This window comes from Thermobia domestica, chromosome 14 (genome assembly GCF_964235325.1).
Source record: "Thermobia domestica chromosome 14, izTheDome1.hap1.1, whole genome shotgun sequence".
Classification (NCBI taxonomy): Eukaryota; Metazoa; Arthropoda; class Insecta; order Zygentoma; family Lepismatidae; genus Thermobia; species Thermobia domestica.
Window position 1 is genome coordinate 192,405,623 of NC_137467.1, and position 13,302 is coordinate 192,418,924.

Below are 13,302 nucleotides of genomic sequence, written 5' to 3' on the forward strand. Positions count from 1 at the left end.
GCTCAATTGATTCCAGAAAAGCCACTTCTCGTTTTCTATTACAGTTTTTACTCTATAGCAATCAACGTTAAAACCGTTGCTGCCACTTCTGGTTTGATACCTGTTCTTAGAACGCTAAATAATTTCAAGAACAGAAACGCTTCTCGCTATGTCTTATTGTTTTCGTTCTATGCAGATCAATATTAAAACCGGAAGTTCTAGTGTATTTATATCACTTCTGCTTTTAGCAGAGTTAACGACCGTGACGAAATGAAACGTATAGTAGATGATAGGACAAAAGCAAAAAGAAATGCAGCGGCTTTATTAAAACCTTGTAGGGACATGGGTTTAGAAGTAACTGCACAAAAAACTAAATACCTGGAAGTTCGTCGGGATCATAATACCGCAAATTATGGATGCGTTAAAATATCAAATAATACTTTCGACACAGTGGATACTTTCAAATATCTAGGATCAATATTAACAGACCAAAACCATTTCCACGAAGAAAATTAATGTGGACTAAAAGTAGGGAATTCGTGTTATTATCCAGTTCAAAATGTTCTGTTGTTGCGAACTCTGTCGAGGAATTTTAAGCTTAAAATATATAAAACGATAATCGTGCCTCTTGTTCTGTATGGTTGCAAAACATGGTCGCTTACTCTGAGGGAAGAACGTAAACTGAAAGTATCTGAGAACAAGGTCCTGAGACGAATATTCGGACCCAAGAGGAACGGAAATGGCGAATGGCGGAAACTTCACGACGAGGAACTACATAACTTATACGGTTTACCAAACATTGTTAGAGTCATCAAGTCTAGGAGGCTCAGGTGGACAGGTCAGGTAGCCAGAACAGAATGAAGTAGGAACGCTTTCAAAATTTTAACTGGAAATCCAATCGGAAAATCTATTCGCACATGGGAGGACAGTATTAAGATGGATCTCGCAGAGATAGGAATACAAAATAGAAACTGGACCCAGTTGCCTAGGGATAGCTTTAATCAATGGACAGCTTTTGTGAATGCGGCATTGAACCTCTGGGTTCCATAGGAGACAGAGTGAGTGAGTGAGTTAGTTGGATAAAATGTATTCTTGGTACTCTTAATTGATTGCTCTCGATTGGTACTCTTAATAAATTCAAATACAAATACAACATAGACCTAACATTAACATATTCTACGACTGTAACAATACATTGCATACACATTCAAAAACTTGTTTCCCGCGTTGTTTGACGAGGATTCTCACGAAGCAACTCATTCAAGCGATTTTCGTCAAAATCTAAAGATCTTCCAGAACGTGGATCATCAGACAAGTCAAACTGTCTTGCTCGAAAGCGGGAAAACCATTGCTATGCTGTTCTTTCAGCAATTGCTTCATTCCCGTACACTGCAGAAATTGTTCTCGCAGCTTCTGCTGCACTGGATCTTCGGATTAAACTCGAAGAGTAAATGTGACGGAAATGATCACTTTTCTCAACTTGACATTCCATATTAGTTTGTCTGAAATATATACAATGATACGTTCACAATCAAGAAAACCTGTGTTTCACAGCACACAAACTCTGCACTACGGTAAAACATCGCAATAACGATAAACAATCGCTTCACGCCGCACTGTTGCCAACCAAAAAAAATACCGCACGAACTTATGCATCGACCCAATATGGTAAGTTACCTCTGTTAGTAGCAGTTAGAAATAAAGCGACACAACATATGAAAAAACAGCTCGTCCCACTGTCAGCTCAATTTGTACAGCAACCACCCGGAAAGCGGGAGATCGAGGTTGAAGTTTTTCCATCAAGTTAGTGGTTATAGTTTTATAGTTCTCCGTGTTAATACATTGTTTCTTTTGCGTCTACTACTGTTGATACTTTGACTTAAATTTCTGCTTATGTTAGACCGAGAACCAAGTGAGCTGAAGGCGTAACTTCAACGGTTTTTGTTAATTAATTTTCGTTGTTGGTTCATAGATTGGAATTGCCGCTTCCGAACAACTGCCCTCAGCAAAAATGTCACAAATATCTTCAAATTAAAACTACATTATAGTATATACACGAAATAACTTTACGTACTTGTGTTGTAATGTCCCAGCCATCTTCCAGGCAGATCATAACCGAGGAACCTTGAACATCCAAAAGATCTACAACAGCTCCTGATAACTGCATTATACTCTGAAGCTGCTGAAGCCACTCAGAATTTTCAATTAACCTGAAACAGAAAAATAACAGTATTAGGATGATTGAAGATTTAATTTTTAATATGAATGCCACAGGTGATAAATTATTACCTTTTGTTTTTTGAAAAGATGAAGAGAGTTCCGTTTTCGGTGAGAGCAAATGTAGTTCAGACACCACAATGAATTTCAGTCTACTCTCATAAACCTTCGATAACAATATAATAAAATTAAGAATTCTGACAGAACACGCCTCTATACTTGCCCCGCCTGTTAGCTAGCACTCGAATGTTTGGTGCACAAGGACCTTGATTCAATTCCCGGAAGGAATATTGAACGCATTGTGGTGGTTCGGATTACATATTAAACTGTAGATATGTCTCATACAGCCTCGTGATCAAAAGGAAAATGAAATGAAATCTTTTAGTTTTACGTCCCACGGTTTATGCCGGTTAGCCTAAAGGAGACGGTGATGATGAGAAATGAATGCAATGGTGGAATGGGAAAGTGGGAGGAAACGGGAGAATCACGAGAAGACCCACGAGCACGGTGTTTGTCCACCACAAAGTCCACACGGCGCGAGCTGGGATCGAACCAGGGACCACAAGCACCGGAGGTGAACGCTCTACCACTGAGCCACCGCGGCCCCCTCGTGATTCAATATACAATAATAATACGCGTTATACAGGGTGTTGCAAAAATGTATCTCAATATTTTGGGGACAGACTCCTCGTATCAAAATTATATATATAAAAAAAAAGTTCATATAGACCTGTGCTCAAAAGTAGATAGTTTCGAAGTTACAGGGTACCGAAAACGTGAAACAAGTGAACTTTAAAAGTTCATAGCTTCACTACTATGGGACCTATCGTAGTCGGGTCAAGACATCACTGAGGAAGTACGAGGGTCATTCGGAAAGTAAAGAACGTTTCGCGCTAGCGCGTGCGCGTGTTCCCCCACCCCCGCTGCCGCTGGGTTATTGACCTGGGCATGCTTTAGCCTCAGTCTGGCACCAGCTGCGATCCGCTACGGTCCGTTATTGCTTCGCTGTGCGACTGTAAAATGTGCGATACAATTACTGATCCTGCCAAGTGTGAGGTTCGTAGTGTGATAAGATTTTTGAATGCACGAAAAGTCCGTCCGATAGAAATTTATAGACAAATCACTGAGGTGTATGGAAATGTAATGAATGAAGCATCAGTTCGTAAGTGGTGCATTATGTTTAATGACGGACGGACGAATGTGCACGATGAGGAACGCTCGGGCCGGCCTTCTGTTGTGACTGACGAACTCAAAGGAAGAATTGAGCGGAAAATTCAAGAGGATAGGCGATTCACATCAAGCCACTATGGCAGTGATGATGAACTTAAGGAAGCTGTTAGTGATTGGTTCAACAGTTTGGCGGCAACTGTGTATGCCGAAGGCATAGAAAAACTTGTACCACGGTATGACAAGTGTTTAAATTTACACGGCGACTATGTCGAAAAGTAACTTAAGTATCACATAGTATGTAACACAAATTTCGCCTTTGTATATCAGTTATTAAAGTGTTTATACAAAAACGTTCTTTACTTTCCGAATGACCATCGTAGTATGTGAACTATCCAAATATCCATGTTTAAGAACAGGATGTCTACTAAGTTTCAATTTTAAAATTCCAGTACATTTCCAGTATATTCAGTATAACTATCAGCAAAATTTCAATACCTAATACAATGACTTCTTTAAAGTTCTTTAGGAATAATCACACTCTTGATAACTTCAGGTTTGTAATTGTTTAACCATCAAATGAATATTTTATTTTTAATAAATTTAGTTAGCCTTGATTTCTTTCAAATACAAATCATTAGGTATATGTGGCTTCTCACGAAAGAGCTGAAATCTTTACACAAGCAATGTGCCACATGCATAACAAGCATTAAAACTAGCCCTCAGTTTCCAATCATTGAGCAAACTTTTACTGACTAGTTTGCAGCCCTGTATACTGTACTTGAAGCATTGCATATAATATAATGCACCTATCGTCATTACATGTGAGGTATTGAAGGAAAAAGAAAAAGAAAGAAAACGGAAACTGAAAACAGAATTCGTAGAAAGGGGAAAAATAGTGACTATCTGCAACCCGAAGAGGGATGGCGTCACGCCTTAACGCCGGATCATTAGGGAAAATCACTATTATTTCAGTAAGTGTACTGTATTACATAAGTATTGTTCTATAAAATCACTTTTTTTATTATATGAAGCTCAATTTCACTACCTTCCTTTGACCGACATTGATTCATGATTTTCATGGCCCGTCGGAGATCTGAAACAGTGAGCCAAGAGCATTATTTCTATTATATAAATGTATTATTAAGTTATATTATAACTTATATAAATGTGTATTATTCTACTCTAGTTATAAGATTGTTATTACCCTGGACTTCTGGAGTTCAAAAATTCAGAATAAATTATAAAGAATGATAATATTTATGATGACATAATTTTTCCAGTATGTGGACCAAAATTCCAGTATATTTTCAGTATTTCCAGTATCAAAATTAAATTCCAGTATTTCACGTATTTCCAGTATCAGTAGACACCCTGAAGAATGATCCAGTACTTGCACACCAATTTTTAGAGAGGCAGGTGGAGGGTGATCAAGTACTGCCAAACAGCTTCTCTAAAATGATTCTGCAAGTACCGGCGGAAAGATGGACATTTGTGTAGTTCACATACTAGATACTCAAGGATATTTTGATCTGACTATGATTGGTCCTATAGTAGTGGAACTATGGACCTTTAAAGTTCATTTTTTCACGTTTTCGGCACCATAGAACTACGAAACTATGTACTTCCCGACCTCAAGTCCATATGAAGTTTTTTTTCTTCCTTAATTTGATGTGAGGAACCTATTCCCAAAATATTGTGAATTTTTTTTATAACACCCGGTATATAAAAGCCTTCTAGTCTATTCTGCCTTTAAGATTTATAGTAATCACGAATTCTGCCCCTTTATAAATTATCGTCTCTCTCTCTGATTCGTCATTCGTAATCCTGGGAATTAGAGGAGGAGCCCTTTATTTTTTTAGTCTATTGCTTTAAATGTAAATTACACGTTCAAGATTTCATTTCTCCTAATATCCTCTTGTTTATTAGTTCTTATTATTTTGTCTTAAAACCTATTATTATTTTTAATAATGATGATAATTATAATAAAAATATTTTCACGTAGCAATTCTTCAACTACCTACGATGCTAAACCAACGACTAAAACACTGTGTATAACTACAAATCGAATGCGAGATTGCATTAAAGACGCACACATTGGCCATTCACTCCATGGAAGCAGTAATAATAGTCCTCCTGGTTGCTTCAGTGGCTAGAGCGCGCCTTGGTACACAGAACCCCATGTTCAATTTTCGGTAGAAAGTCTTAAAATTTAAATACATTATGATGGTTCAGATTCCACTTGAAACTGTAGATTCACGTCTTACATAACCTCAGTACTGACGCTGAACTATAATAATAATAATAATAATAATAATAATAATAATAATAATAATAATAATAATAATAATAATAATATCATATCATCATCATCATCGTCGTCGTCGTCGTCGTTTCAGTGCCGCGAACAGTTTTTGGTAAAAATACAGCAGGTGGTATCAGAACACTACACTGAGATGGAATAATAATACTAATGATAATAATAGTAATAATAGTAAATAAAAAACAGTAAAAGGATGAGCACTAATATGAAACACAATGTAGATAAATGTCAGTTAAGCAGAAATAATTCCTTGTCAACGCTGTCAAACTCTCTATCTATCTAAAACAACGAAAAGCTAAGAGCAGCAGTCTTAAAATTACATTTTAACTTAATGTTTCTAAACATCATTGCTTAACAATCTCATAAAACACTCACTTGCTTAATACAGTTAGTCTAAAATGTGCTTAAAGAATCAGTAAATCTTTTTAAAATTTCACATTTCCAATTTAAAGGAACTAAAATCGTGCTATTTATTTTGTTATGATGGGGTACTTTAAAACCTATGTTTCGTAAAAAAGCATTCACTGATATTAACATTATCTAATATTTTTTGCATGCATACTCTGTCGAAATTTTTTCTCCTATTCATAAGACTCTTTAAACCCCAATGATCATTCCAATATTCATAGCCATGTGAATAGTAGGTCATTTTAATCTTAAAATATGGCAGTCGAATAAAACATTTATGCACAGATTCTATATTGTTTTTCAAAGTTTTAGAAATGTCCAATCTACCGAACCAAATTCTAGTTGTGGTCTTACAAGTAATTTATATATTTCCTTCCTTCTTATATGAAACCCATTATCCTTCTGTCACCTTGTACAATACAATTTATGTGATAAGAAAACTGACTGTCAAATATAATATCTAGACCTTTAATAATACTTACTTTCTCTATTTGTACACCATTGACCACATATTTATTATTATTAATAATACGAAATCACTATTGCATTGGATTAAGGTAATCGTATACAATAATATATAAAAACGCTACTCTAAAAAAATAAAATGAAAAACTTTGATTTTCAAATATTTTCAAGGCTTTGATTTTTCAACTGAGAAATCCAAAACTAAATTCACTCAGCGATTAATTTGAAAGGATAATGCTCTCTCTTTTGTACTCACTTGTGAAAGCTCTGCTCAGGTTCTGTACTCGGCGAACTCGGTATAGTTGCTCTCATAAGCTTTTTGAAACTTGCTTTTGTATGCCTCACATCATAATATTCCACAGGAATGAAGTCAGTCTTTGGCGAGGACTCAGCTTTCACACCCTATAAAGTAGAATGATTAATTGCAACGTTTCAAACTTTGAAATATTATTTTACGGAAACAAACTCACATCAGGTTAGATAAAAAGATTTACTACAACTAATGTTAAATCAATTCTACTTTTGTCAGTCAGTTTCGTTTGGCATAATATACAGGGTGGGCTATTTATACTGAAACGCCCTTTTAACATATTATTTTTCTTTTATTTACGAACACAATTTCAGATACAACTGAATGCCAGTTTATACTAGAATATCAAACAACTGCAAGAAGAAATAATAATAATAATAATAATAATAATAATAATAATAATAATAATAATAATAATAATAATAATAATAATAATAATAATAATAATAATAGTAGTAGCAGTAGTAGTAGTAGTAGTAGTAGTAGTAGTAGTAGAAGAAGAAGAAGAAGAAGAAGAAGAAGAAGATCACCACCACATAAGTAATAACAACGTTGAGAATAGCTGACTCGAAGTTATCCATAAAAATGACGTTGGAGTGCAGAGAAATCTACGGGTGCATGAGATTTCGTTGTATAATTTAGGATGCCTGTACAACAGAGAACGCTGAACTACTGACAGTCTAAAACATATTATATGAAAAGATGTGTGTTACGTGTTTGTATGAATGGAATTCGGAAATACAATTCTGAGAGTAACGTTTCGGATCTGAGTTGACCATGTGAGAATTTACACAGATATTTGAGGTCACTGCTTTTATGACGAGTGTCAGGTAGTTAATATTTAGAGTTTGTAACAGTTCATGTTTTGTCAGCGCACGTGTGCGAGGTACTCTGTAACGTACTATTGCAAAAAAGAAGTTTAGAACTGAGTTTAACCGGGATAGATTTGTAGGAGTTGCAATTGTCCAGATAGGTGAACAATATTCCATTTTAGAAGAAATTACCTTTCGAACGCTGCTAAGGAAGAGAGGTTTCGTATTTCTGTTAATATGTAATAATACATAAAATTCGATGAAATTTCGTAACATGCAGCTATCAACAGGAGGACACTATTTGACATACTGCGGAATACCACCCGATTTACAGTGTTGCCAATCAAACATAAATTTCAGTTATTTAAATTGCACTACGTCAGATTATTACATATTTCTAATAATAATAATAATAATAATATCATCATCATCATCATCTTCTACTACTACTACTACTACTACTACTACTACTACTACTCCTCCTCCTCCTCCTCTCATACGCAAGTTGGCCGAACAACGGGAAGCTATCACAGGAAACTTGGCATAGCAGTAGACTTTGACTGCTATACAAAACTTATGGAATATTCTTGTGTGCAGATCTTTGGTTCCAAAGTTACAAATAAAACAACACTTTTTTTCTTTCTTTTACAATGACGCGTAAGTACTCAATATAAAATATGGTAAAAGTAGAGATTTTTAAAAATTGATACTCAAGGTTTCCTTAATGGTAGGATGATGTTGCAATACATTCTTCACTCCTCCAAAAAATACATGCAATATTACAGTTAGTGATTCTCAAAATGTTAAAGCGTAAAAAACTACGAATCTCCACATGAAGTTATTACTACAAATTTGGAAGAAGATGGCTGTCCTGTGTTTAGGTATACTTACTTTAATTTGAGCCTTTTCCCCGAACACGTACAAAGCAGCTCTTTGAAAAGTCTGTACGCTTTCCGTTCCGGAATCCGAATCCGTTGAAAGACGTGGATTTCCTCGATGTGGCACAGGAAGATTACTTAAGGAACCCTGAGAACTGTGTCTCCTATCTTTCAAGGAGCCCCAACGACCAAATGCTTTCGGTCCTTTGCCTCCACTCGACCTATACAAGGAAACAAAGAAGGTTAGTTTGCAGCATATTAGAGGGGAGGGGGAGTATAAATACTTATGGGATGAAGCCTCTTTGGGTGTATATATTCCAAACAACATACAGATTTAAAAAAAAAAAAAAAAGCCTCGCTGAAATGTTCGTTCTTCGTAAAGCAAGACTAGATTTATGGAAAATATTTGAATTTTTTTCTTCCCTTAAGATCTCTCTTCCAATTAAAATGTAATGCAAAAATTCAGGAGCCGTCCTGGGTTCGATTCCGGGTGGGAGCACTTGGTCGGAAAGGTGTAATAACTTTTTCAGGCCAGCCATTTTGAATGAGGATTACCTGGGTTTTCTGCATTTACACCAGGCAAATGCCTGGGATGGTACCTAACATATAGGTCCCAGGCCGCTTCCTTCCTCATCCAATCCTTTCTTCCTTTCCTTTCCCCAGATAATGTGCTCGCTGAGGGACGTCAATTATCATAATGACGGGCTAACATAGCCATAGATGCCGAAAGCCCAAAAATATAAATCCTAAAAGCAAAAACTGAGGTCAATCCAAATGCTATGTTCAAAAATTCATTTCAGGTGATTCAAGAATTTAGAATTTTTTAGATTTCTGGGCTTTCGGCATCTATGGACATGTTATCCCATCATGTATGAGGGATGACGTCCCTCGGCCAGCACACTATCCGGAAAAAGGGAAGGAAAGAAGTGGCCTGGGACTTAGAAGAATACCACCATAGCATTTGCTTGGTATGAATGAGGAGAACTCAGGAAAATCTTATTCAGGATAACTAGCCTGAGAAGCTTTCTACACTTTTTCGACCGAATGCCCATACCATTAAATCTATATTATTAACAAAACAGAAACCACAGTCTATTTGACGTAAAATGCTTAAGTTTCGTGAGTCTAAGATTCTCAGAACCTGATCTACAATGATTTGAATATAACCCTATATTTTCTTGAATTTCCCGACGTAACTGGTGGTGTATTAATGTTTTTAAGTATGATTTTAACCTTAATGTAATGAAATTTTCTAGTTTTATGTCCGATGGATACGCCCTGTAGACTAAAGTAGACGGATAATTAATGAAAGTGTATACGAGGAAGAATTAGAAACTAAAGTTACAAGGTTGATATTTCCGGAGTTTTGTCTGTTACAGAGGAATGAGGAGTTTTACGTCTCACGGTTATGCCGGTGAGGCTAAAGGAGACGGTGATGATGAGTAATGAATGAAATGGTGGAAGGAAACGGGAGAACCCCGAGAAACCCCACGCACACTGTGTTTGTCCACCACAAAGTTTACTTGGCGGGGGCTGGGATCGAACCCAGGACCCCAAGCACCAGAGGTGTACACTCTACCACTGAGCCACCGCGGTCCCAGAGGAATGAGGAGTATGCGGTAATTTTAATACATGGAGTTGCCAACTGTTCAGTTTCAGCCACCGGCAACTACGGCGTTAGTTGTAGGTAAACACAAACTGCGGCTCGTTTGGAAAACTGGTCTCGCGAAGAAGTCCTCTCACTTATTCAATTTCTGATGGCGAAACATGTAAGCAAGGCTGAAATTCACCGGCAGCTAGTACAGGTTTACTGAGGGTAGAGAAAACGTCACCGACAAGGAGCCCACAAGACCACCACGCTGTCGAAGCAGTTTTGCTAGGACATCATCGACCACCCTCCCTACAGCCCGGACCTCGCTCAAAGCGACTTTCACCTGTTCCCGCACTTCAAGGAGCACCTAGGAGGCCGTCACTTCGCTTGAGACGAGGAGGTTAAACACTTCGTGAGAACGTGGCTGAACACGTAGGGACAGAATTTTTGCCAAGAGGGAATCTTCAAACTCATCCCACGATTCTATAAGTACCCCAACCGATATGGAGACTATGTCGAAAAATAACCTAATGTAGGGACTATCTTTTGGCTGTATTTGTTGTATGAAATAATACATACACGTTTCACTGCAGACTTTGTAACTTTACTTTCCGATTACTCGTCGTAATTATGAAAATTAGTGGAATGAGAATGTGGAGGAACAAGGATAACCCTCGAAAACCCACGGACGCGATAGTCTCTACCACAGACATACATGACACGGGATCCAACCAAGGACCCCCTGCGCCGGAAGTGAGCGCTCTAAATTAGAAAGAAAGCTATTTTCAAGAAAGGAAAGAAGAGAGGGGTAAGCGAAGTTAAGTTAAAATGTCATACCTGAGTTAATACTTAGCACAGAACATAATTTCGCTTCTGTACAAGAACTTTTATTAAACATTACATAACTCGCATAAGTTGTGGTTTCTCTCAAATTCCATGTAATGGCCGAGAATTCGCTGGTATCTTAGTAATTATAAATATATACACGAACTTACATCCTGAATATAAAAGACTACAACACCAACAGTGAAACAAAAACTACGCTAACCAATGCTACTTATTAAGATAACCCAGCAAAGGTAAAAGAAAAATAAGAATACTTCCTTTCTATGTAACAAATGTAATTTTGGTATGTGTAGTCTCAGATTTGATTCTCGTTGCGAAAACAGCCTTCACTAGGGGAGAATCTGTGCCTCGGATCTGTCGTCTTCCAAATTCAAAATACAACTCATTTACCAGTCAAACAAACTACACTAGATTAAACATAAACACCTATAAAAGTGGCAACATCCCAACAAGATACAACTACTTTCAGAACAGATTCAACTACTCTATTTTAATATATTAACAGGGTATCCAGTAACCACGGGAGAAAATCATAAATGTTTGCGGCGATCGAGAATTTTTTCTAATTCAAGACCTCTGTCCCCACACGCTGAACAGGACTTGTAGCTGGAAGCTCATCATCATTGATTTCTTTATTTTAAATTTACAGGCAACTTCAGCACGCCTTTGTTAACGATTTGGACACCAAAGTAAGGCAATGACTTTTTAAAGCACTGAACCAATGAATCATTTTCAGAAGTGAATGCATAAAATTTTCACATTAATTTACGTGAACCGCTCTTCTTAATACGCGTAGGTACGATTGTTAGATCATATAAGCATTCATTTTAACAATTACGAGTACATACTAACGGAATAACGTCAAAATACGGGTCACTAAACTTGTGGAGATTCGAACCCGACCATCTACTCGATGGATTGCATTTATCCTAAATCTTACTACATTTTAAAGATATTCTATTTTCTATCTTATATATAAAAGAGAACGCACAAATCCTTTGTTCCCTCATCACGCTAATACGGCTGAACCAATTTCTTTCATTTTTGGGGGGTTATTAGGATTTGGACCCTAGATGGTTTTTATCATATCACTTTAATTTTTAATTACCAGTGTCTTGAGATAATTGACCATTCAAGTGTCCATAACGTACAAATCCTTTGTTAGTTCATCATAGGTAAAAATAAACGTATTTATATGCAACCCGCATGACCGTGTCACTCGGCGGGTTAACATAAATGACAGGCGATATAATGTTAACATTTACTGCAATCTTCTATGGTTTTTATCATATCACTTGAAAGCGAAAAAGTAAAAATTATCTAAGTAACAACGTTTATTGCGTTCCGGGGTGACCGCAGCGAAGCGGGGTGAACGCTGCTAGTTTATCATATATTTATAGTTTTTAAATACACCGCCTACTTCTCAACGCAAGGAATTCAAGTGTTATTCTTGATCACTGGACACCCTTATCCACATTTTGCCAAATTCTCTCCCGTTCTACCTTGAGCAACTTATTTTACAAGGAGTTTTTTCCAGCATGCATTTACGAAAACAACACAAACGTGAAACTACGGTAGACTTCCAAACCATGCGATTCAACGTACTGTATAAACCGAAAATATATTTATAACTTTCAGTTGCAATAGACGGATAAGATCAGATATAGAACTTGTTCCACGGACACTAAATGCGTGTCAAAAAGCCACTGTTCTCTGTCTCCTACCGATTTTGCTCTATAGACATCAATATTATAGCCTATGATATTGCCACCTTCACTACGATGACCTGTGTTAAAACATGTAATAGTAGATTTGAACTACTTTCGGTTTAAATAGAGGGTGAAAGGTTAACTTGATACTTACTTTTGGGACACTGAATCAGTATAAGCAAGTTATTTTTCGCTATTTCTGACTATTTTTGCTTTAAATATTGAAATCGGGAGTGTAAGTAGATTTCTATAGTTTCCGGTTGCAGCAGATGGATAAAATCGGAGACGGAACGTATTCTCCCAGTACTAAATCCATATCAAAAAACTTCTTTTCGCTTGCTATCTATTACAACTTGTGCTTTTTACACGGGGATCAGTGTTGAAAACGGAAACCCTCCTTCCATTCCCCTTCTGATTTAAACAGAGGGATAATAAGTCAAGATGAACCTAGTCTTGGACGATGAATCCATATTAAAAATAAAAATAAAAAAATAAAATTTCGCTCTCCCTTACCACTTTTGCTCTACGAGATCAATATTGAAACCTGAAGTGCAAAATTATCATCACTTGCGGTTTTCATATAGAGAATCTATTCTT

At 36.8% G+C, this 13,302-nt stretch overlaps 1 protein-coding gene across 3 annotated transcripts in view; it reads right to left on the reverse strand.

Moving 5' to 3' along the window:
• The window catches only part of Sbf (SET domain binding factor), a 211,026-nt gene that overhangs the window by 69,381 nt on the left and 128,343 nt on the right, over positions 1-13,302 (reverse strand). For all 3 annotated transcript variants that reach the window (XM_081739289.1, XM_081739287.1, XM_081739288.1), the window contains 3 exons: positions 8,573-8,780; positions 6,816-6,961; positions 2,054-2,189 (listed from right to left, as the gene is read on the reverse strand). In XM_081739289.1, the coding sequence (XP_081595415.1) occupies positions 2,054-2,189; positions 6,816-6,961; positions 8,573-8,780 (490 nt within the window). The remainder of the gene's footprint in view (positions 1-2,053; positions 2,190-6,815; positions 6,962-8,572; positions 8,781-13,302) is intronic.